The sequence below is a fragment of the Pithys albifrons genome, chromosome 2, assembly GCF_047495875.1.
Source record: "Pithys albifrons albifrons isolate INPA30051 chromosome 2, PitAlb_v1, whole genome shotgun sequence".
Taxonomy (NCBI): domain Eukaryota; kingdom Metazoa; phylum Chordata; class Aves; order Passeriformes; family Thamnophilidae; genus Pithys; species Pithys albifrons.
The window spans coordinates 88311095-88337779 of NC_092459.1; the positions used below are offsets into that span (position 1 = coordinate 88311095).

At 40.6% G+C, this 26685-nt stretch overlaps 1 protein-coding gene across 1 annotated transcript in view; it reads right to left on the reverse strand.

The window, feature by feature from the left end:
- RBKS (ribokinase) overlaps nt 1–26685 on the reverse strand; it is a 75906-nt gene that overhangs the window by 49006 nt on the left and 215 nt on the right. The window contains exon 2 of the mRNA XM_071577017.1: nt 3789–3921. Within this exon, the coding sequence (XP_071433118.1) occupies nt 3789–3921 (133 nt within the window). The remainder of the gene's footprint in view (nt 1–3788; nt 3922–26685) is intronic.

Consider the following 26685-nt stretch of genomic DNA (forward strand, 5'->3'; position numbering starts at 1 on the left):
ATTCATTGTTTGCATTAGAATATTTATATATCTCTGACTACTCCCAGCTTGCCAAACAGGGCAGGTTGTCAGAAGCTGCATCTTCTGACTGCTCTATACTGGATGACTGCAGCCATTTGCAATTTAAACCTGAGTCGTGCCCACCTCTGCAGCCTAACAATTGTACTACTGGAATGCATTCCACCTGATGGTATCACCTTCTCCCTCTCTCGCCACTATGAAGCTTCTGCCAAAAATTTCAGGATTTGCTCAGTTATTTCAGCAATAAAACACTTCACAATCCATTTCCAAAATCTCAGCTGAAACTTACTTCCTTCAGCTCTGGGTCCTACATCACTGACAGACAGACATCCCTTACTGCTCAACTGTCATAACAGCTGAGATCAGCCACAGCACTTTTGCTTGCAGTGAGACATCTCAGTGCCAGAGGGGAGCCCTCAGAGGGGTGTCATGAAGGTTCTTTTCCTCTGGAAACTTTTTTCCATGTTAGTTCATCAGCATCCAACCCAGTTAATTCCAGTGCATTTGAAAGGCTGTATATTTCCATTCAGACTTTACCCCCAAGGAAGTCAGAGTATTGGACATTGGACTCATTTTAGATTAAAGGCATATTTACTGACCATGTCAAATTATGTCACATTGTTTTAAACATTTTCTGCTTTTGCTCAGACCCTCCTAGATGAGTGAATAGAAAAATAAATGTCTTAGCCTGCTGACCACAGAACATTGTATGCACTGAAATAGCATTTCTTCTTTCTTGAGTTCTTAACAGCAACAGCCATTTGCATAAGCATGGTCACGCAGTTTGCACATAAGAATGAGTGCAATTACATCAGTATTTTTCAGTCTGGGTTTTCCCTGTTTTACGACCATGTTTTCCATGTGGAGCTAGAGAGCTGGCTGGCATCATAGCAGCTATAACTCTAGCAGCTTAGAGAATCAAACTCATCTGCACCTGGTAATGAATTAGAACAAAAACCGGGGCTGACCCTGCTGAGCATCCGAGATGTGACGGGATGGGATGGCAGGGAGGCATTGAACTGCCAGGGGACGGTCCCACTGAGACTCGAACTCATGACCTTGGGATTCAGAGTCCAGAGTGCTCTCCTGTACACCACAGGACCGCCCTAGATATATTCTTACAATGAAGTGAGAATTCAGGTTTACAGCACTTAAAGTTAAATTTAGCTTATGGATCATCTAAAGAGACAAGACTACACAGCATGATAAGGCAGCACTTCCTGTTTCTAAGTAGGAATCAAATGAAGCTGGGATTTGAACAGGATCTAGTACATGCAGTACCAGGCTTGTGATAGCAATGTCCAGGGAATGTCATTTCAAATTGTTCATCAGAAGTAAACCAGGATCTTTTTCAGCACATACAACACCTTTCAGGCCAACATCCCTCCACCATCTTAATCTAGGATGCTTAACAGATTTTTTTGGTAATGGTCATGACAAAAAGAAAAAAAATAATTTGGGGAGTTTGGATTCTCTCAAGAACACTGTTAATTTTTCAGTACTGCAACAGTGTCCATGTATGAACATGAGTGATGAATTTATTTGCTTAGATCCTTTGGTACTCTGACAGGAATGCTTTGCATTTCTCTGTGAGTGCTCCATCAGGACACTGTTCTACTGGATGGAGCAAATCGAAGACCACTACTGTGACACAACTCGAGTAACAGCAGCCGCTTGCAGAGACATCCAGGCAGGAAGTAGAACACTGTTTGCATTTCCACCACCCAAAATCACAACCCTGTTTTTAAAATGAATTCCACAGCATTTTGTGGCATCTCTGGACATACCTGTAAGCAGTTCTAAAACTCTCTCTCTCAAACCCTCACCAATCACTGGCTCTTTTGTGCTTTAAAGCTCTCAGATAGGAAGAATGCCTTGTCACTTGGTCAGAGATGTCTACCTCTACTCTTGCCGAGGACATACTCTAAGTTACAGTTCTCCTAAGAGGATGTCACACTCCAACAAAACATCCTCTAGTATTAATACTGATTCCACTCTCTGAACTTCAGATTGTAGAAGCAATTGTTACACCTGTATTGGATGAAAAATGTCAGGAACTATGACCAAAGCAGAGACATGTTTCTGAGCACGGAGTGTGTGTGTGTGAGGGGCAATCTGGCTTAAAGAACCACTGAATACTCAAGATTATTTGTTGAAGTAAGAATGATTTAATTGTAGAGGCTTATTATTGCTCTTCTTAGTTTATTCAGCAAGAAACTTTATGTTATTTCTCATTGACCTATGCAGATATAAGAATGTATATGAGATGAGACTTCTGTGAGATGAGACCATTTAGTGAGGTAATAAAGGGTCATTTTAAAAAACTAAGTATTAACTTTTAAAATTTAAAAAATCTAGAATAATCTAACATTTTTAGATATCAAGAGTAATTCTCTGCTATTTCTTTTCTCCAATAAATACACAACAGAGAGACAGAAAAAAGGGAAGAAAGAAGACTAGATTTTACTGAAATAACATAAATAGGTTTTTGAAAAAAATTAGAAAATACAGTAGCTACTAGATTTTATTATGAATGCATGTGTTTCCATTGCACTGAGCAAAGGCTAGATCATTAAAAAGAAAGCAAAATTCACACTTGCAGTAGGAAAAAAACCCTTTAACATTTAGCAGGAAATGTTAGCAGGGAATTCACTGCCAGTTCATCTTGTACTTGAACCTGATCATTCTTGAATGCAAAGATGATGAAATGTACACAACACTAGAGAAGCACAAACATTGCCAATATGAAAAAAACCCCACACTAGAACAACTAGTTATAACAACCCACAAAAATTCTTGCAGGTGTAATTTAGATTTATAGCTAACAGTCTTTAGTCTAAATACTGAATTGGAAAACCAGTGAGAAAGGCTTCCTTGAGATGTTTCCAGTACTTCTAAAAAATCCCTGACAGACAACGATCCAACAAATTTAGCTTCCTCCTCAGCTATGGCAAAAAGCAAAGTATGTCCAGTCAATTTGAAGTTCCATCCACAGTTAGCACAGGCTAGACAATAAGGCTACAGAGAGAGAAAATTTGATCCTAACCATGGTAATGATCACTCAAAACTTATAATGTTTAATGACAAAAATCAACGAAAGGCATTGCAAGAATATAGCATCTGCCAAGTTGAATCAGCCCAATGGTCTGTGAGCCAGTCTTTAGGACTGCTGTATATGAGATGTTTCAGAAAAGTAAGCAAAAATATCCCATAACACACAAAGGTGCTAGAACTGGGATATGAACATCTCATCTTAATCTCAGGTAATGAGATAATGATTTAACCCTCAAAACACAAGGTTTTACATTCCTTATCGTATTTGTCACTGGCTTGTCAGTGTCTGATTATTAATCATCTACAAAGTCAGTTTCAGACTGACCACAGCACCAATGACACCATCAATGAAGTGCTGATTGCTGTAACAGAGGGGAACATAAAGAGGAGGAGCTAATCAAGATTACTTGAATTTTGAACATCTCTAAGTCTCTCCAAGTTCTTTTCATGCTACATCAATCTAAGTTTTGCAATCCTTCTCTATGTGCAATTTCTGCCAGATCTCTAGCCAAGTAGTCTTTGATTCTGGCAGTGTTCTTAAAACAGCCTCCTCCAAGCTTAAATTTACAGCTGAAGTAAGAAAAAGAGAATTAGAGAGAGATTAAAAAAAATCTAAAAACACATCAAAAACTTTCTCTAAGTGATTGAAGCTTTTACTGGAATTTGCATGAATATTTAGTTCAGCTGTAATGCAAGAGCAGGTCGGTACTTACCTTGCAGATCAGCGAGGTCTTGGCCCCCAGTCGAGCAGACTGGACACACTGGTTGGCTCCTTTCCCACCAAAACCAATGAAAAACTTATGTCCAAGGATAGTTTCTCCAGCTCTTGGCAACCGTGTGGTAAGGCTATTCCAATTAAAGCAATATTTATGTACATTAGCACAGAAAATAACGAGTATCTTCAAATTAAGAGTTGCATTCTTATAATCCTAAATGGCTCAATTGTCAGCCAGTAGGACTAAAACCCACTCCTTTTAGGGTCTCTACTCCACATCCCACCAGTTTAAGTCTATTCCTTATATGCCACCCAGTCAAGCTTCTTGTTTATCACTCAGGAAAGGGATTGCATTTCTTTCATTTGTGTTTCATGTTTCTACAGGAAAAGAGGCACTTGATTACTGACTGGGATTCCCTAGTGCTAACTCAATACAGAGAAATAATAAATCTGTAGGTCTCACTGCTCATGTTTTTTTTACTGTAACATTCAGCTCAAGTTTACACACAGTTCGTTTAATTCCATTACATCTAATTATACCTTCTTGAACCATCCTTCAGTAATTTTTCTCTCTGTTGGTGTTCACACCCCCCCCGAATTGTAATCGTTACCAAAATCTTCCTCCCCTCTGCTGTCACTCAGGCACGCTGTACATATTTAACATTTTTCTTTTTTAAGTTTTTCTCTTACAAATCAAGCTTTATAACTTCTCAGCATTTTGTTGTTTCTTGAATGCAGTCCAATTGCATTTACATCCTTCTGGGGATGGGTGCCCAGAACCAGATGCACTAATACAAGCTGAAAGCCATCAGGAGCGTATTCTGGTTTCATTTCCACTTTGGAAAAAAAACAAAAGTGTAATTTTGTTAACCCTCCCAGATGCTTTGCTATCTCCAGTAAAATTTGAGAGGAATAAAAGACACCACCGTGACTATGTGGAATGCAAGACTACCTGACTTATGTCACTTCTATTAAAGTACATAACTCAAAGATGCATTTACAACACTCGACCAAAACTTCCACCTCCTCAAGCCATACATTCCAGGTACAAGGCTTAAAAAGGTAATTTTAAAATCTCTTAAGCTACAAACAAATTCACAGCACGTGGGAAGGGAAAGTATCCTATGAGGTACCAGCAATCTGTTCAGTCTATGACAGTTACCTCAGACAGGTTTCCAGAAGTCTGCAGGATGGAAAGGGAGCAAGGGGATGAGGAGTCTGAAAGAATGCAGAAGAATCTGCCCTAATGATGAGACATTAACTTCAGTCCTGCTCGTCAACTTATAACATCATTTTACCAATAAACCTTACAACAGCTGCAAAATTCAAAACCCGAATTCTGAGCTCCTCACTACAAGAAAGACATGGAGATTCTGGAGCAGGTCCAACAGAGAGAAATAAAGATGATTAAGGGCCTGGAGCATCATTCTTATGAGGAAAGTCTGAGAGAGCTGGGCCTGTTCAGCCTCGAGAAGAGGCAACTGAGAGGGACCTTCATCAATGTCTCTAAGTATCTGACAGGAGGGAGTCAAGAGGATGGAGCCAGGCTTTTCTTGGTGGTGCCCAGCAGTGAGACAAGAGGCAATGGGCAGAAACTGATCCACAGAAGGTTCCACCTGAACATGGGGAAGAATTCCTTTATTGTGCAGGTGACCATGCACTGGAACAGATTGCCCAGAGAGGTTGTAGATTCTCCTTCACCAGAGATATTCAGGAACTGCCTGGATGCAATCCTGTGCAATGTGCTCTAGGATAACCCTGCCTGAGCAGGGAGTCTGGAGCAAATGACCCACTGTGGTCCATTCCAACTTTAACTATTCTGTGATTCTGTGAAAACTTCCAGCCTTCTAATTCAGAACAAAAGGTTAGATATGAGCCAACAGTGTGCCCAGGTGGCCAAGAAGACCAAGGGGATCCTGTCCTGTATCAAAAATAGCGTGGCCAGCAGGACCAGGGCAGTGATCCTTCCCCTGTACTCTGCGTTGGTGAGGCCACACCTTGAGTACTGTGTTCAGTTCTGGGCCCCTCAGTTCAGGAAAGATATTGAGGGGCTGGAGCGAGTCCAGAGAAGAGCAATAAGGCTGGTGAAGGGACTGGAGCACAAGCCCTATGGGGAGAGGCTGAGGGAGCTGGGGTTGTTTAGCCTGGAGAAGAGGAGGCTCAGGGGAGACCTTATCACTCTCTACAACTACCTGAAAGGATGTTGTAGCCAGGTGGGGGTTGGTCTCTTCTCTCACACAACCAACAGTAGGACAAGAGGGCATGGTCTTAAGCTCTGCCAGGGGAGGTTTAGGCTGGATATCAGGAAGAAGTTCTTTCCAGAGAGAGTGGTCAGGCATTGGAATGGGCTGCCCAGGGAGGTGGTGGATTCTCCAACCCTGGAGGTTTTTAAGGTGAGACTGGACGTGGCACTGAGTGCCATGATCCAGTAATCAAAGTGGGTTGGATTAAGGGTTGGACTTGATGATCTCAGAAGTCTCATCCAACCCAACTGATTCTATGATTCTATATTAGGAAGAAATTCTTTAAGGTGAGGATGGGGAGACAGTGGAGTAGGTTGCCCAGGGAGGTTGTGGATGCCCCAACCTTGGCAGTGTTCAATGCCAGTGCGGATAAGGCCTTGAGCAACCTGGTCTAGCAGCAGGTGCCCCTGCCAATGGCAGGGGAGGAGGTTGGAACCAGATGATCTTTCTTCCAACCCTGAATGTTCTATCATTTTATGATTCTGCATGAGGCAATCACTACAAATTGCTTTTTGAAAGGATATGAAGATTATGCGTATATTACTTTCTGAGCTTATGCTGTAACTCCTGGGGCATATGGGTGTTTGCAGAATCTTATGGAATTAATGACAGATCAGAGCCTAATTCACTGAAAATTCTCAGGAAAAACCAATCATTTTTTTCTCCCTCTAATTTTAAATTCCAGCATTCATCAGCCATTCATCAGGTAAAAGATCACTAGAAAATCAGGAAAACCCAAAATGAAACTAGCAAAGTCAAGTAAGTCCCAGACTCCGAGGAATTAATACATAGGCTTTGCAGGAGTGGTTACAGGTGTGTAACAACTTCATCAGTAGTTATAGTTTCAGAGGGACGCAGGCAGGGCCACAGACTAAGTAGGGGCATTCACTGACAGAGCACCCCAGATTTCAGTGTGAAGGTACGGCACACAGAGAGCCGGTTTACTTTGAGTGGGTGACCACAGATAAATCACAGGAGTCACACATTCAGCTAATAGCACTCACTTCCAGAGAAGCAGAGCTGGAAAAATTTTGTTGGGAAAGCTTTGGGCAATTTTAAATAAAAATACAACAGTTTTTTAGAAATATACTTGTAAGTACCTCCTATATATATGGAAAAGGTTGTTAAGTTAAAACTGTTTGCCCACAGCAGCATCTGGCAGGTTGTTTACAACACTGACTAACTGTACAGTGTCAGGGAACAAGATGTAACAATAAATAGTATCAATAAATAGTAATAGATAAATAATGTTCATTAATGGTATTCATAGAATCATAGAATCAGTTGGGTTGGAAAAGACCTCCAAGATCATCAAGTCCAACCCTTAGTCCAACTCCATCCCATTTACCAGATCATGGCACTCAGTGCCATGTCCAATCTCAGTTTAAAAACCTCCAGGGATGGTGAATCCACCACCTCCCTGGGCCGCCCATTCCAATGTCGGATTACTCTCTTTGGAAAGAATTTTTTTCTGATATCCAATTTAAATTTCCCCTGGCAGAGCTTGAGCCCGTGCCCCCTTGTCCTATTGCTGAGTGCCTGGGAGAAGAGACCAACCCCCACCTGGCTAGAACTTCCCTTCAGGTAGTTCTAGACAGTGATGAGGTCACCTCTGAGCCTCCTCTTCTCCAGGCTAAACAACCCCAGCTCCCTCAGCCTCTCCCCACAGCACTTGTGCTCCAATCCCTTCACCAGCCTTGTTGCTCTTCTCTGGACCCGCTCCAGCATCTCAATATCCTTTCTGAACTGAGGGGCCCAGAACTGAACACAGTACTCAAGGTGTGGCCTCACCAATGCAGAGTACAGGGGAAGGATCACTGCCCTGGTCCTGCTGGCCACACTATTTTTGATACAGGACAGGATCCCATTGGCCTTCTTGGCCACCTGGGCACACTGTTGGCTCATGTTGAGCTTCCTGTCAATTAGTACCCCAAGGTCCCTTTCTGCCTGGCTGCTCTCCAGCCACTCTGTGCCCAGCCTGTAGCGCTGCAGGGGGTTGTTGTGGCCAAAGTGCAGGACCCGGTGTAATTTATAGCCATTTTCACCATTGGAAGCCAAAGCAGAGATGGTTGTAGACCAGAGAATGAAGACCACAGCTCAGGTGAGGAAGCTCCTCTTCAGCCAGTGCCAGGGTACTGCACACACTCATCTAAAATTATGTGCCATTCAGTAAGGAAGGGATGTTTCACACAGCCTTGGCAATAAATACTAAGAGCAGCTCTTGAATAATTCCTTTCATCCACAAATCTCACTACACCTTAAAAAGTACAACAATGTCATTATTCCTGTTTTGTGGGTATGGAACTTAGTCAAGGCATTTTGCTTTTTCATGCCTTGGGTCAGTCAAGAAGCTAGTGGCAAAACCAAAAAAAGAGATCAGCTCAATCCACCAGCTCTTACTGTCATCTCATTTAAATTCTGCAGTATGAAAATGGTATCAAGTCTCAGTTCACTTTCACTCCTTAGGCTTTTTTTTTTTTTAAACAAAAAGATTATAGTTTATTCTAAATAGAATTTGCTTCCCCAAGAAGCCAATATATTTCAGAGACATTAACAATTGTGACATCCCAGCACACATTTGCTAATAGCACTGCTCAGAGTTCATATACATTTTCAAGAAGTACGTTCAACCATAAATATTATTTGAACAGTGGCCAGACTATGATTTGATTCTTCTCTCTTTTATGTTGGCATCAAATATGCAACTGCAGCGGAAGCATCATAATTTCACTGATGAAAAAACAGGCTTGGTGAGATGAGAATCTGGGCCTCCCTCAATGTTTCAAGCAGCGCGGCACAACAACCGCTTGTGGGAATCAAACAGCTTGTGGAACAGGGTTAGGACCTTTTTCATTGTGTTGATGGAAAGGTAAAAGGCAAAGGGCAAAGGATCAAAGTTGGAATCATGACTTACAATTAGTCAGTTTTAAAAAATAGGCTAAAACAGACTATCCACAAACAAGCAGCAAGTTCCTGTAGCTCACTGCAAACAACCCTTCACCTTATTTCATTTCAAGCATGATTGCCAATCATCCCAGACCAAAACTCCACTCCAGAGGCCTATTTTTATTTTCCATATTAAACCAATTCAGAGTACTGATCTATAAATAAGCCTGGAGGTTTCACTTTCACTGAAGCCAGTATTCAAGAAATTTTTTTTCTAGTATAATGCTATTCTCTCATCATTTAATTCTGTAACTGTACTGAATTTTTTATATTCACATCAGACAATTTTACTGAGCATTTCAGGCTTCTGTTATGAGCAGGCAGTGATGAGTAATCTGTATGATTAAGAAACCCTATAAATTCTTGGCTTATTGACGGTGCCACAAAGAATACTCAAAATAGCCTAAAAGTGATGAACCAGCTAATGTCACTCCAAAACTAGGCTAAATAAGTTAATTAGAAAAACCGTCACATGGGCTTTCAGAAGTGTTACATAAAGTGTTTAGTAAAGCCATTTACAACTTTGACAGAATTTGAAAACACTGACCTGAAAAACCCAATATGAACTACTATTCAACAGACTCCTCTTTGCTTCTGTGACAACTTCTGCTCAGCTTTGAGGGGATAAATGGTACAAAGGATACTGAGCCCTCATGAAAAACCAGAGAAACAACCAGAAACTAAACGTGGAAACTCCCAACACTTATTAGATGTTAAACAAAATTACTGTATGTTTTGCAAATTGTGTATTCTACAACTGAATCGTATTTATAGAGGGGAGTTCAGACTGAAATATCTTGAATTACTTTGGACATTACAAACAAGGAATACAATCCCTCAGAATTTCAACTGAGTTTTTGCAAAACAGTATTGAAATGTAAAGCACAGAGCATTGCTGCCCACATTTGCTCGTGACAAATGAAGAATTGTACATCCACGTATGTTTCAGAGGTTTGGCACAAATAAAGGTACACATATAAGAATTTCACCGCTGCAGTAATTTCAACCCTGTCCTCTGGTAAGTGCGTGCCATGAGTTCCCTTAGAGGCGAGAGCTGATTAGCATTTGTATTTTCAGACAGGCGTCCCTTTGGAGGGATGGCATTAGAACCAGAATAGAACCCTTTACTACTGTGTCAAAGCACTGAATCAGAGGTGAAACCACAACACCCTGAGTCATTAAAGTCCCTTCTCCAGTAACATGGGTTTTCTTGAAAAATTCTCATCTAAGCAGTGACTAAATCATATTCAGAGATAGAAAGTGTGACAAAGGAAGAAAGGGAAAACGAGAGATCTATATTAAGCAGCATTAGCATAAATTAATCTTGAAATTAATCATGGTTTGCTTCTGATTCTTGACACCTACCCAGTGTCTGTTCATTGTCTTCAAGACATGAAAGCACTACAAAGATGTATTACTACTGTTAGCTTAAGGTGTTGTGAATCTATGCCTCTCTCCTCAGCAGCATTTTCCTACTGTTTCTTGTGCACTGCTTTTTTGCTTCCTAATTCAAAACATTTCTGTTCAAAAGGTCATTTTCATTTGGATCAGCAAGTTTGTCCAACTTACTGTACAGCAGCTGAGGTGAGCCCGAACCTGGGGGCCTGAAAAGGAGAGTGAGGAGAGAGAGGACCAGGAGAGGCTTTGCTACAGCCAGACTGCCCTGAGCCAAAACTGGAACTTAGATTTGATACTACTTTGTGTGTTGAAAACAGTGAATGCTGTGTAGCTAAGGGTTAAGCAGTACAGTATATTCACCTCATTAGATATATGGAAGAGAAGCACAAAGTATCAGTATTTTTCTGAGAAATTCCATGCATGGGAAAGGAAAATTAAGAAGCCCATGAACACTTTTCCCTAAAAAAACGCCAATAATATTCTCATCAGGCACCTCAAAGGAGAAGAGAATTTGTACATTAAATTAGATATCACATTACCTAAGATGACTGTCATTTAAATAGTATCAAAAGAAACATTCAGATTTTCTTTTAAGTCCTCAAAAAAGGTGAACATGATCAGGGGTATGAAAATAGCAGCAGAAATACTGAATTTAGAACTGACTTAATAAAAAGGAATATAATGTAAAGGTCTGCAATTTAGCTTTGATTCTGTTCTCTTTGAGTCACTGAACAAAACTCACTCTTTTCCCCCTCCTGGGAATTCCCTAGAATGGGGAAAATCCCAGTAAGATTAGAGTAGGTGTAACTAGCCACTGTCTAGTACATACAATTTACTGGCCTTTCATGATTCTCAGAACTGAACAAATACAAAGAGGGAATAATTCTTGTCTCTAATATTGCTACAACATTGTGGTGAAAAACTCTCGGGCCTCTTTTGGATCTAGCTTAACATTTTGGTCTGTTTTGTCTAGCTTCATTTTGAGGATTGGAACATGTGCTATGGGAAAGTATCCATAACACGGAAACAAAAAGACCACAATCTTTTCAAAATCTGATGTTCTTGACTCATTTATGCTTTCACCCCTTTTAATCATCTCCTAAAACATCTTAATGGAAGGTAGAAAATTTTCAAGATTTCTAAAGAGACTGCCTCAGGAATTTACTTAACTACAGCTTGGTTTAAGTGTGGGGCAATCTGTTTCTAGGTTTGTAGCCTCCCTTCAGACCTTTAATGACTGGAAAATAAATAAATATAATAGAAAAAAAATCTCTATTTTTTTTCTTCCTCCTATGTCCCTGAACATGACAAGGTTTTCTTCAAAAAAAAAAACCCATAAACTTTTCAGACAATTCAAATAACTTGCTCATTGCTTGGACGTTTGATAGTCTGGTTCTCTCTCTAGCCCACAGTAATGAACACTGTAGGAACAGCACCCAAACTGATGTAAAGCACAATTAAGAGAAGCCTTTTTGCAGGATGGTGCTGAAGCACAGTGAGATGCAAAAGCTTTTTCCCATCACCCATTCAGGTTTTGTTTAAACTTGTTTGATTTTACATCAAATTCAATTTGTCACCACAACACAAACAAGTCAGAGATAGGACAAGGGGCACAGCCTCAAGCTCTGCCAGGGGAAATTTAAGTCGGAGATCAGAAAAAAAATTTACAGAGAGAGTAATCAGGCATTGGAATGGGCTGCCCAGAGAGGTGGTGGATTCCCTATCCCTGGAGGTTTTTAAACTGAGACTGGCCGTGGCACTGAGTGCCATGATCTGGTAAATGGACTGGAGTTGGACCAAGGGTTGGACTTGATGATCTCGGAGGTCTTTTCCAGCCCAATCGATTCTATGATTCTGTGATTCTATGAATTGGTGCAAAACAACAGGAATATTTTCAATTAGTTTTGCCATGAAGAAAACACGTATTTTACGAAACACAAGTATATATATATGTATGTCTTTTAATAGACAAATTGTTTTGTAGATCTCATTACTGAGTAGGTAAACAGCTAAACTGAAACAACTGTAGAAAATCTCTAGCAAGTGAGAAAATTAAATGAACAGCTGTGATCAGACATAGGAGGACCACAAGAGTCGTATTTTCTTATATGTACAATCACATTTAAAAATCAATTAAAGAAGATGGAAACTTCTAACACAGAGAATAAGAACAGACGCCCACAGTTCTTCAGTGAACATTTTTGTTGACCCTTTGTGCAGAATCAAATGTTACTCTCCTAGATATTAAAAGATGAAACAAATATAAAGGTATCCAGATAAATGCCCTGAAGCATTTACAGTAGTGCAATGTACTGCATTTCAGTGAAATTGTGATATCACTAAGGCATCAAAATTCCTAAATTATATTATGAATATGAAACTTTCAACTCAACAAAATTATTTATTTGACTAATTACCAAAAGTAAAAAGCTTTCATGGAACAACAAACTTGTAATAATTTCTCACACCATCAGCAGTAAAATTCAGGGAAAAGTTGGGCACAACATTGATGAGTCCATAATCTGTGGAATGTTTAATTTTGAAGTTGAATGTCTAAAGAGATTTAAAAATTCAAACCAAAATGAAGCTATCTTCAGATATTTGAGTCTCAGCAAACATTCCATCATTCTTACTAAACATCTGTTTTGTATTTAAGAAAGATTGTGAAAATTTTCAGAATTGCCACTCTCTAGCTTTATTTGCCTCCCACGTTGTTCTTCATTGATGTCTCTCGATTACATTATTTTTAGAATGGCAGTTACATAATTATTGTCAATGCAATCTGATGGCAATGTTAGAATACACTGTCTCTAAAACATGCTGTGCTCACCCAGAACTGAAGCAGGCTGCCTACAGTTCCTATGCTGAACAGAACATTATATCATGATGAAATACCAGGGTTAAAGCAGAGAAAAACAACACAAAACAAAACAACCTTTGCAATCCAAGCAAAGAGTGATCTTTATATGCCCAAGGACAGATTAGGATAAACAAGACGTGAGCATTAATCTTCTCTATACTTCTTTAAAAAAGGATTTACCAGACAACAATGAACACAGTGGAAATAATATGGTTGCTTGGATAGGCCACAGGGTCCTTGTTCTTGTCATTGTGATTTTTTTTATGTACTGGTGTTATGAGTTTAGCCAGGCCTAGATTTAGTTTTAGAGTAGGCCTCAGATTATCGGCTGACTTGAGCGGGGTCAGGCGAGTTTACAGCTCGCCTGTAATGGATTCCTACTGGCCAATGGCATTCCATACCATATTCCAACATCATCTCAAGTATAAATACAGTAGAGCAGGAGAGCAGCCTCAGTTCCGGATGGCTGTGGTGCTAAGTGGACATGTTCTGTGCTGCTCTGCTGATCAGGCCCAGCACCACCTCACTGCCATGTTATCTACAGGGAAGTAAATGTTCATTCTTAGTTTTCTCTCTACTTGGGTCTGTCCCTCAGGAGATTGAGTTCTCTTGAGTGGTTTTGTAGCTAGAATGGTGAATTTGTGTTCAGAAGGGTTCAGTTTCCTGTTGAGTGGGGAGGTGAAAGAATTATTTGTTATATCTAACTCATGTAAGTGTGTGTTATCTTTTAAGTGTGTGTGTTGTCTTTTAATTTTCTCTTTTCTGTATAAACATATAACTAGTTAAGTCCAAGTTTAAGGGTCCAGAAGTCTTTTTTCTCCCTTTTCTTGGTGGGGTGGGGAGAAAGTTTTTGTCCTTTGGTTTATGCTTGGCATTTTGCCAAAGTATTCAAACCAAAACAACTGGTAAATCAACAAAGTAATCTGTGCTTCTGCTTTACTATCATATAGAAAACAGGGCACCTACCATGCACATTGTGCTTTATAAACTATAAACTTAGGAGCAACATCATAGATGTGTTCTCACTACAGTCATCAAGATGAAGTCCAGTGTGGTCTAAATATTAAGATTCTTTTTCAATAAGATATTCTAAAAGCTTATTCCCAGGACAGTAATTTTGACAGGTATGGTATCTTTCATCAAGTTTGCAAATCCAGTTCTGAGAGAATCCATATGGGTCATGAATGAAAAGTAAAACCAAAACAATACTTTGTTTACATATACTTATTCACTGTATCACAGATAAGGAAAGCAATCAATATATTTAAATATATTTATATTTATTATATGGGAATAGAATAGTTCAGTTAGAAGGGACCTACAACCATCATTGAGTCGAACTGTGTGACCACTTCAGGCCTAAATTTTTGGTCAAGTTTTCACTTTGAAACTATCTTACTGTTGGTTCACTGATAAAAACTGTTCTCTGAAGTTCAATCTAATTATAGAGGCATCAAATAAAATCTTGGATTACAGTAACATTAAGGCTTGTAGGACAAAGATGAGAATGTGGAGGGTCTGTGGGGATGTGCCTGGTCTTTGCTGGCCAAGGTTAACTGCTGTGACATGCTGGAATCTCCTCTAGGTAAGTACCTTTACCTTTTTCCTGGTTTAAGCTTTCATGGGATAGGTAGATCACTAAATATCAGTAAGAAAGGTGTAATTCTGTATAACCCTGACTTCTGATCCTACCAATGGACAACTCCCACATCTCCATTAAAGCACAGAATTTAACCAGCAATAGAGAATAAAACAAACACACAAAAAAATCTGCTCATTTTTGCTGGCTCTATATGGAGTATTATGAGCTCCAGCACAACCACTGACTGCTTTTTCCCAACAGGTAATTTTTTACTTTCTGGGAAAAAACCAAAATGAATTTTAAAAATGATTGAACAATACTAACAGGATATTTCCAATTAATAACACTAGCAGCAACAGACAATTAGAAAAAAGAATGTATATTCCATCTCATGACAGCTAAGAATATGGAAAATGCCTGTCTTTCCACATGAGTACTGAACTTGATCTGCTTATCCTTTATTTTCAGTTCTGACCAGAGGTTTTTCTCTCTGCTGTTTGTACTATCAAGGTTTATGCATTTCGCACAAATAGGGATCTGAAAGAACACAGGGAGTACAGCAAGTGATGGATGGAATAAATCAATGAAGGGGAGTTAGGATTCTTTAGAAGTAGAAGTTATTTTTTGAAAGATGAGGGGCAGGAAAAGAGGAATACAGAAGAGAAGTGCACTGTAAGAATGTCACACAGAAAGACAACAAGAAGAGGCGAAGGCAAATAAGGGAAAATTTCATGGCTCAGGGCTGTCGTGGTAGTGATGTAGTACAGGAAAAAAGGAGAAAATATGGACTAAATTCAGAAATGGAAAGAAGAGAGAATAAAACAGAAGAGAACACACTGATATATTCAAGAACATTACCACCTTCTTATTTTATAATTAGTTGTCACAAAGATCAACGTGTTCCATAAAGCTTCACCTACTTAGGCAACATACTAGAGAAAAATAATTTTGTATTTTTTTTCAGGCTCAAAGTGTATGATACAAGGATCCTTAAGGGAACCAGGATGTCAGCATCAAATAACTTACTGCAGCTTGATATAGAAGCTAACAACTGGAGCCATATAAAACAAGCAAACAAAACCTTACTGGTAAGCTCCTTCGGAAAGAACAGCTCAGACAGCTCCTCGAGGCAACATAATATATATGCCTGCCCAGAGTGTTTTTACACAAATTTGTTACCATCGACTCCGCACAATTTTTATTGCAGCTTTTGATTTGTGCCAGCAGCTCTTTACTGTCAGGAGTACTAAAATTCACCCAAAGATATTTATGTCTAGAAATGAATCTAGGAAAATGGTTATTTCCATTAACAGTACAGCCAGCAAGTAATTCATTAACAAGACAGAACAGAACTATTAATCATACTGTTCTGTAGCTCACAAAGTGGGAGAAAATACAATATTCTCAGTGTTGGATGTTAAAATATAGTGCCTAACAACTGCTCATTGTGACAAATATTTTCAAAAGAGCTCCTTTAGACAAGTTCCCATTTGACTGTAGAGAATCTTGCATGTCAAACACCTCCAGATTGAAAAGGCAAGAGATGTTTAATTTTAAACAATCAAAATAATTTCCAGGAATAGAAGGAAAATAACCAAACCAGTGGAAGTTACATGGTACTAGTATTCCTTGGGGCTAGAAATTCTAGATACATTCATAACAGAATCATAGAATCGCAGAATCATAGAATCGATTGGGTTGGAAAAGACCTCCAAGATCATCAAGTCCAACCCTTGGCCCAACTCCAGTCCATTTACCAGATCACGGCACTCAGTGCCACGTCCAGTCTCAGTTTAAAAACCTTCAGGGATGGTGAATCCACCACCTCTCTGGGCAGGCCATTCCAATGCCTGAGTACTCTATCTGCACATAATGTTCAATCTGTATCACTGGGATACAGCAGAAGCCAAAGCAATACCCTGAAGTGCTGACAATGCCAGTGCCCAGTGGATTGCCATCTCGCATACTCTTTACTTGGAACTGCTCAGATGTCTAAGAACCCTACAGAGAGCAAAAGGCAACAGTTGTTCTATCTGTAAAGTGGGATGTTACAACATGAAGCCATGGCCATATGCTTATAGTGCCTTACTGAGATAAAACAACAACTTTCTGCAGCAGAAATGAACACAACTCCCTTACTGTTCATATTGATATTGGGCAATGGGTAAATAAGCTTTTATCCCAATAGCTTCTTCCCTGATCATGTTAATGCTTCCTGACTTCTCATTTTCTTCCAACAGAGGTACCACTTCGGGTCTTCCAGAGACAGATGAAGCCTCAGCCTGAATGCAGAATGACGGGGAAGCCACACACTTAGGAGGTGCTGTAACTTCACCTGACCACACGGTCTGTAAATGAGGGCCAGGTCTGTTATGGCATCAGTAAGCTCAGTCTCCAAAAACTACATATGGTAATTTTGTCTTTCTATTACAGCCTGGTTCCATTTCCACGAACAACAGTGAGAAATGGAATTTCTTTCTACTGTAGACACTAACATGGTAATAATGTCAGGAAGAACCCTTTCACATTCTAGACTTTCTGTGAAACTGGACACATGTATGTATGTATGGCCAAACTTCAAAACGCAGATTTGAGCAGGGCTCTCCCCACGTGGGTGTGCCCTTCCAACCTGCACAGTGGATTTTTTAGGTCAGGCACAGCATGCACAGAACTAGCCCCACCATTTAAGTCCTGAGGTCCATCTGCCATGGCCGAGCGAGCTTGGACAGTGACAGTGAAGTCCTCGGGACTGTCACAGCCCCCGGTACTGACCGGGGCTGACCCTGCTGAGCATCCGAGATGGGACGGGATGGGATGGCAGGGAGGCACTGAACTGCCATGGGACGGTCCCCACTGAGACTTGAACTCAGGACCTTGGGATTCAGAGTCCAGAGTGCTCTCCTTTACACCATGGGACTGCCCCAAGGACACATGCAAGTCCTGTATGTAATTAGGGCACACAATTTTAACACTTTTTTCCTAATGGTCTTACCCAGATTGATTAAACAGATATTTTATGAGAGTTCAGTTCTGTTAGGCGGGAAAACAGACAGGCTGAAATGTGCAGAGGTGTAATGTATTTCTGAAAATAAACTACGTTAACAAAAACTACTATAAATTTTGCCTCATGTGGCAATATGTAGACTGAAAATGTTCTTTCTCAATGAATTTTCACCCAATGTCTTTTCCCCTTCTCTTCACCCTTGTTTAGGAAAATCTCCTTCCCTGGCTTAAAAATTCTTAAGCATTTGAAGGGATGAAATAAATTATGTTGTGAATCCACCATTCTCATCTTGCAGCATTAGCAACTGTTCTAAGACTGGACACTACACTTTCAATGAATGAATTTTCTTTTGCCATCACAGTGTTGAAATGGTCTCTGTTGTCACCAACCCATGAGAAAGCATGCACACCCTTAGGAAGGTTCAACAAAGAGATTCAGCTACTGATAGCTGGCAAACAGGGCACCCATTAAAAAGATGAAAAGACTGATGATCACTTTGGTTTACTTTTGTGGGTAATAGTTTACTGACCTCCAAAGGTGAAAAACGCCAGCCTAATGAGACTAGAAAATTGTGAATCTTTAAGTCAAGCATTTAAATAGCTCTGAATAACAAAACCATAAGGAGTACCACAGGGTTTCAGACAAGTGTTCTTGGACAGGCAAGAGAACACAAGATAGAGTAGCTGATTTTCTTCTTTCATTAGGAAAATACACCCAAAAACATATCACCTGCTAGGATCAAAATGTTTCTGGATTCATTTACTCCATTACCTAAGTGAACTCTCTAGAGAATTAAGCAATAGTTTCCCAGCTTCTCATGGACTAAACCTAAAAGCTTGGTAAACACTAGTTTTATCTCACAAACCATAACTTTTAATTGCTAACACACATAGGAAAGGCCTAATCCTCCACTGATGATATCATAGTCTACTGCCATGGAAATGACTCCAGTATCATAAACACAGGTTTAAGATGACCTCACTTTCATAGGAAAGAGGGAAATTTCACTGGAATGTGAATGACATAGGGAACAAACATACAGATACTATAAAGTGAAAAACTCTCTTCCTAGCCCTTACAATGTGGAAAATGAAGATGACAACAGGACTTGCATCTGAACAGAAAAAGAATACTCCTGCCCAAACACTGTGTTACTGCTTATGAGTCTTTGAACAGAGAGCCCTCTGAACTCCTGTCAGAGGGCTCCTGTCAAGTTCACTACATCAGAGGAGTGAAATCCCTGCCCTGACAGGCTTACAGTTTAACCACAAGAACATGAAGAAAGTACAGCTATAAGAATACAGTGTAGGATCTCAGAACAACATTGTAGCTGGAATGCTTCCTAGAATGAGTAAGTACTTCAGAAGTGGGAGGAAGAGAACTCCACAGTCTCTTGAAGCACAAAAAATAACATGAAGTCAGACGCAAATGCAGAAGTACAATCTCAGTGTGGCAAGTGCTAAGCATTTTGGCATTGGCTCAGGAAAATACATATATTTAACCTTCAGCTCTGAAGTACACTGAGAGGCGTCAAACAACTCAAGGACTGGAAGCTGAAATTTGTGTGTAAGCTTTATGTTGTTGGGAATATTGAGCACCATGCTGGACCCCAAGCTGAGATGAAACAAGAAGCTTGAACCGAGAACAGGGAGTGGAGAAATGTAGAAGGTGATAATGATCTCTCTAAAGTAGAACCTTTCATCTTGAAGGATGTCAAAGCAATTTACAAACTTAAGCAGATCAGACACTGCAGCTGGTAGGAACAGAACCAGACAGCTGGGAACTCATTCATGGGAAGGAGGAGGTAACAGAGGTAACTTACTCAGTGCTGCATCTTCCAAAATGCTGGTGTTGGGAGAAGGTAGCAGAACTAAAACAGATCTTTTCCCTGAAACTTGCCATGCAGCCATGTGAGAAAATGGCAGAAAGCAAGCAGGCAGGCAGAGCTGACAGAAACAAAAGCAGAAAACAAGGGGCCTCTGGACAACAGGGGACTTGTCAGTGTTAGAACAGTAGTTTTTCTTGCCTTTTATCTCAGCTTCAACTCCGTAGACTCTTTGCATTTGATGCAGTAAAACCTTACGTCTTTCCTACTACGTTTGCCATTTTTAACATCTTCCTCCAATTATCTTTACTGTTTCCCTATGTTTTTACAAAGCAAACTGTTCTTCTTGCCCTCAAACTGTAAACTTCTCCAATGTACAGTAGGGCAAATAATACTGCTCTCAGTGACTGGGAAGCCCAAGAAATTACTTCAGCTACAGCATTCATGTAGTACAGGCCTGACTATATTATTTAGCTCAAAAACACTACTAAATACATACTATTAAAATGTAACTAGAGAAACAAGTCTAAAAAACAAGAGGCATATTAGTTATCGCAGAAATGAAATTGCCTCTGGAAGGAACAAGTGCCTAATTACAGTACACAGTAGCGTAGGACACAAAATGAAGGCACCAAATGAAAGGGCAAGGACATTTCAATTAAATAGAATCCAGAAAGCAACACTTTTTTCACTCAACTTGAAAGACATTGTGTGACCAGTTTCACATTCATATTTCCCAAGACTTTTAAAACTTCCCCTATTTCCATTCAGTAAAGGGAGAAAAAAAAGTTTTCATGGGTAAGAGCCAAAGACAAGGGCTGAGCAGGTGTTCTAGTACCCCCAGTCCTTCTCAGAGAGGGCCCACAGCATCCTCTGTGGCACAAACAACAGTTCCTTTCAGAAGGTGCCAGCTGGGATCAATGGCGCACTGTCTCTCGCTTGGGGTTCATAACCTTAGTTGCAAATGCAGCTCTTGTAATGGGTTAAAAAAAGGCCCTGGTGGCCTTGCCCTAGTTATTTTGTGTTAATTTAAAAAGCACCCAAGCAGACATTTTCCCTCCTTTTCCCCTCTTCAATATTTTGTCATTTTTTGTTAGAGGAATTCTGTTGGAAGCTTCTCAGGTCTGGAGTATAACACCAAATGCTCTTAACACAATGGAACATTAAACTGAGTGTCACCCTAAAATAAACTATCACACAGGTTTAGCTGGGGGACAACAATTTAATTTCAATTTGCAGCAGTGAAAAGTTTCTTTGACATGAATGAGCTTGGATCAGGCCCCATATCAGCAGTGTCTGGGCCACTAGAGATATTCAAAAGCTGTATATGTACAGAAGAAAATTTTCTTACTGAATGCCATTACTGAAGATTTCATCAACTTCATTCTTATCCCATTTTTCTTTTTGGGCCCCCAAGACAGGGCTTTCTTCCTGGTATGCAAAAGAATGCAAAGGGAAGTTTCTCTAAACCACATTTAGGTTCTCTAAAATCAGAGCAGAACAACAAAATGCTGAGCCTGCACGTCCTGCATTTACTATGCACCCAAACTTTGCCAGGCCAGAAAAGAAGACAAGGGGCAGACAGCACTGGCTCTGAAATCAAGCCCAGATTTTTCACCATTACATAAATGAAACAATTCACAGATGACACATTCTCTCATGCCTTGATGCCTTTCTCTGGATCCAGAAGATTAATTTCCTCAACTGGACTAAGCTTGTATTCCCTCACAGTTGTGCTTTCCCATGCTGCTGGCAATGGCAGATTGACTAGAATGAGGAGTGGCTGCTGCAGGGGAAGCATTACAGATAAAAACAAAAACACAAACAAAACGGATTTGAAGGATTCTAGAACACTGTGCTGCTGGGAGAAGCTGAAAAGCAGAAAAAATATTAAAACAACACAAAAACATATTTGGTGACTGTGCATGCATGAGAAATGGTGGAAATGAGAACATGCGTGAGACCTGTAAACAAAGCAAAGAAGAAAATGAAGTCATATGTGAGATTTCCTCTGCTCACTCAAAACAAATGTAAAAATATTCCTCTTCATACTCCCACAAAAATACCCTGAAATTGTTGTTCCAAATACTGCATTTTAAAAAAGAAAGTACAGACATAGCTTTGGATCATGGACATTTCCAATGTGGCAATGAGCCATTTACTCCAGCACTTCAGCAGACAATAACCACCATGACAGACTTAAGAAGATGTGGAATCTCACTAAAGGAGACACCTTCTACCTTTGGCCCAAGCAGAGCTTGTGCTCGGTGAGCAAAAGTGACTCGATGCATGTGCTGGGATGTTTATACCAGGTGTGCATTTGACACCACTGCCTGCTCCAGTCCAGCAACCACTCTGTGTATAGCTCAGTGCTTTCTCTGCCTTGTCTTTCTTCTCTTGCTGAATGCTTCCAATCAATTTAACACTTGTAATAATTATTAACGCTGGTTGCTTCAACAGAGGGCTGGAAGCAGAACTTTTAGTTCTACTCTCTTAAGGGAATGACGCAATACCATGATAGGAAAGAGGACCACAGAAAATTCTTTAAATTCTGAACATTCTAACAAATACAGTTTCCCAGTACTTGGACTGTGGTGTCATTCTCTTAAGTTAAACTGAAAGACTGTTGTTGTTGTGACTATGCAAAGACTGTTTTTCCATTTTACATTTTGTTCTATGCTTCAGCTGTTTTCCATTGCCATGCCGAAGTTTCTCTGTTTATTCTAATTGTTATAGTATGTCTGACTCTCATTGGTTTATATGTTTAGTCTTGTCCTGATTTAATACGAATTAAAATGCCAATGCCACGACCAGTCTGCAAGTATGAGTCAGAGGAGAAACTATTTAAATAATACTATGGATGGTACCCGTCTGGTTTGATATCTAGATCATATAGAATAATGCTGTTTTTGTTTTCTATTACCATTGCCTGCTATTGCCAATGAAGTGTTGATTGTGATTGTGACCACAAATATGTTTTGTTCCTGATCCTATTAAGCCAAGAGTGGTTTGCTGCATGTATGTACGTGAGGTTGTTTTGATCATATGAAGTTCACTTTAGAAAACCCACATTCTGCCACTGCAGCACTACAGGACAATGAGAAAAGAATTTCCAATGAGAACAGTGTTTTAAAAGCAAACCACTGGGCCTCTTCCCTTTAGAAGAGTTCTAAAACACACTACCCTTTCTTCTGAAGTTGATTATTTCTTAAAATTATATCTGAATATCTGTCTTCAACAGAAGGTCCCTGTCCTTTCCTGTCTCGGTCATTACGTAAGATACAGCAAATTTCAAACTGTACATTTCCATTTCACACAGAGGTTACACTTCTTTAAATCATTGATTTACTGTACTGAGTAAAGACATTATGTGCTGATTTTTTTTAGCGGTGAATCTGGCTACCATATGTCTAATGGTAGCTTGAAGATTTCCACTACCTTGTCTCTACAGACTTGGGAATGCTTAACATTTAAAGTCTGACATTACCATGTAAAATCTGACACTCTCAGCTTTTAGCTCTCCAGACAGAGGGACAAGTTTGTATTTTAAAGGGCCAACATGGTGTTTCACCAGTTTGAGTTATAACATAGCATTGTCTAGCTCTTGGAGAGCTTCAATCAGTATCATTACCTTCTAAGAAAGCAGCCTGTAGTGTTGAGTGGTGAATATGCCCATCAAACACAACACATCCAAAAATGTGTCTGACTTTCTCTGCTGTCACAAATTTATTCAGACTCCTCCAAATGAGTGATAGGCTGATCACTGCTGTCCGTGTCTCTGAACTGAAACATCTGCATAAATGACAGGCAAACTCACAAAACCCCAATGCCCTTTCATTTCAGCTGAAAAGAACCCTACCTTTAAACCTAGAATATGCAGCTCCCTCTAAATCCCAGATAAAAAGACAGTCAAGAGTTATGCTCCTGGCACCAACCCTAATCCTAACCTGACAGTTTTTACCACATTTAATTGTTTGCAGTTTCCTGTTCCACCTAAGTGCAACCAACCCTACTGCTTAGTCCTTTCCGGTAAATTTACACAGACTTTTGTAACCCAGGATACATTTAAACTATACCAACACTGGTACTACATGGAGATTTTAGTCAGATTAAACTCCTGCTAACTAAATTTAAACAGACTCTTTTTCTTATTTTATTAAATGTTTGAAGTTCTGTGCTAGTAACAGAACGAGGCTGTCCCATCACTTATAAAAAGCTCTTCACAGCTCCTTAAAGTAGAGGATAATAATGATGAGTCAGACAAGTGCTTGTGATAGCATCTGTACAATTTAAGAAACCCTCTCAGCTGACTAAAAAATGGAACAGCTTTTCTTCAACCACTGAATCTCAGTGTAACAGCATCTATTGCTACAGCCTCTGATGTAATCTTTGGTTACAGTATGGCCAGTTAATATGGCTTCAAATAAATGGTGCATTTCTATCATTAACAAACTTGCAGTCAAAACAAAATTAAAAAAAAAGAAAAAGAAAAAGAGGGAGTTTTCTTGTTCACTTGTTTGTTTGTTAAGTTCAAGAAAAGCCCAAAGCTGCAGTTGTCAGCAGTGCTTGAACTGGTAGACATTTTTTGATTATTTTTCCCCATATTTTAGACAGACAGGAAAAGGAATGTCTTGAGGTTAAAGCACCATGTTTTAAATTTCAGTGCAACGTCACAAGCCTCTGATAGCTCATTCACACATAACGTCAACATCAGTTCCACAGTTCTTACTCTGACTTACAAGACAACTATTCTTCTTGGAAAGCTGCCAGCATGTTCTGCAGACTACATGAAGCATTAAATCTTTCTGACACAGGTTCTGTGATTATTTAAGGAGTTTAATTGTTTCTGCAACACAAGTCTATGTCTAAATGGTACTTACTCCTCAGCATATTCTTCTAATCACATATTCTGCACTTTCTTGGCCCGTAGGCTTTAATATAATTGTCTGTTGATACAAAACACATTTTTTATTGCAGAATTCCTAGTAGGACTAGCTGCTGTAGTCCAGATACATACACTTTAAAATCCTATTTTAACCATGTCTGCATACATAGTTTAGAAATGGATGTGTTTGAGATAGTGCAAATCAAAGACTGATTTGCAAGTGTACTGGGACTGACAAGGTCAGTCAGTCCAGGTTAGGATTTGTATCCTTGCAAACTCCTGCAATTTTATTTGAATTCACCCAATATTTAGTATTCACTATAAAATGCAGGCTACAGGAACCAAGACCTTTCCTGAGCTTCTGCACTTTTTTAAGACATGTCCAAACTTTACCTACATAAAAAAACAAAGACAGAAGACAACAAGATTCAAGTACTTAATTTGAAAAGCAAAATGCCCAGAAAATGAGTAAAAATAAATTGAGACATTCCATTAAAAATGTCAAGATTTAAAATAAACAGCTTTGGGGTGCAGAAGTGGTAAATTTTTAAGGGCTTCCTATATCCACTTCTTGATCTGTTTGCATATGAACAGCTTGGGAGGCTCTCTCTTTACTCCCCCACCCGCTCAATCGCATTTCAAACACAGACAGACTTGGCAAACGCAGATTTGGGCAGGGCTCTCCCCACATGGGTGTGCCCTTCCAGCCTGTGCAGTGGATTTTTTAGGTGAGGCACAGCGTGCACAGAACTGGCCCCACCGTTTAAGTCCTGAGGTCCATCTGCCACGGCTGAGTGAGCTTGGACAGTGACAGTGAAGTCCTCGGGACTGTCACAGCACCCAGTACTAACCGGGGATGACCCTGTTGAGCATCTGAGATGTGACGGGATGGGATGGCAGGGAGGCATTGAACTGCCAGGGGACGGTCCCATTGAGACTCGAACTCAGGTCCTTGTGATCCAGAGTCCGGAGTGCTCTCCTTTACACCACGGGTCTCATTTCAAACTGTCACACAAAATGTTTCCTGAAAGTAATCAACTTAAAACCTACTGTTTCATGAAGCTAACTTCGGTTTTCTTTCTAATATTAAGCTTTCTTTCTCATTTTTCCAGTGAAGACAAATGCTTTGAACTACAAACGTGTTAAGAGTTGACCAGCTTTATTTACAAGGCTGGTGAAGGGACTGGAGCACAAGTCCTATGGGGAGAGGCTGAGGGAGCTGGGGTTGTTTAGTCTGGAGAAGAGGAGACTTAGAGATGACCTCATCACTGTCTAGAACTACCTGAAGGGAAGTTCTAGCCAGGTGGGAGTTGGTCTCTTCTCCCAGGCACTCAGCAATAGGACAAGGTTTAAGTTGGACATCAGAAAAAAAAATTTTACAGAGAGAGTAATCGGGCATTGGAATGGGCTGCCCAGAGAGGTGGTGGATTCACCATCCCTGGAGGTTTTTAAACTGAGATTGGACGTGGCCCTGAGTGCCGTGATCTGGTAAAAGGACTGGAGTTGGACCAAGGGTTGGACTTGATGATCTCGGAGGTCTTTTCCAACCCAATCGATTCTATGATACTGCCATAGAATCGATTCAGCCCCCTACACTGGCCCCAGCCTCAGAGAGCGCGGAGTCCCGAGCAGGTGACTGTGCAGAGCTGCGCTCCCGTCGGGCCGGGGCCGCCCCACCCGGCACAGCTGAGAACAGAAACGCGAATCTCTGCTCTCGCCAGAGTAACAGACAGCTGATCAAAGCTCCAGCACACAAACACGTTCAAACTTCTCCCCGTTCCCACACTCTTCTTTCAAAGCCCAATTTCAGGCTGACATCACCCAGGCCCAGCCGCCCCCCCCCCTTCACAGAATCCCAGAATGGGTGAGGCTGGAAGGGACCACCGAAGGTCACCTGGGCCAACCTCCCCGCTCAAGCAGGGTCCTCCCAGAGCACACGGCACAGCGTTGCGTCCCGTTGGATCCTGACTTTCTTCCCTGCCGGAGCCTCCCCCCCCTATCCCGGGCTGCCCGTCCCGGTGCGGTCCCTCCCCCCGCCCGGGGACGAGCGCTCCGCCCGCCGCTCCTGGCGCCGGCCCCGCCTCTCCCATCGCGGCCTGGGGAGGGACGTGACACCCGCCCGGCCCGGCCTGCCCCGGGAGCCTCCGCTGTG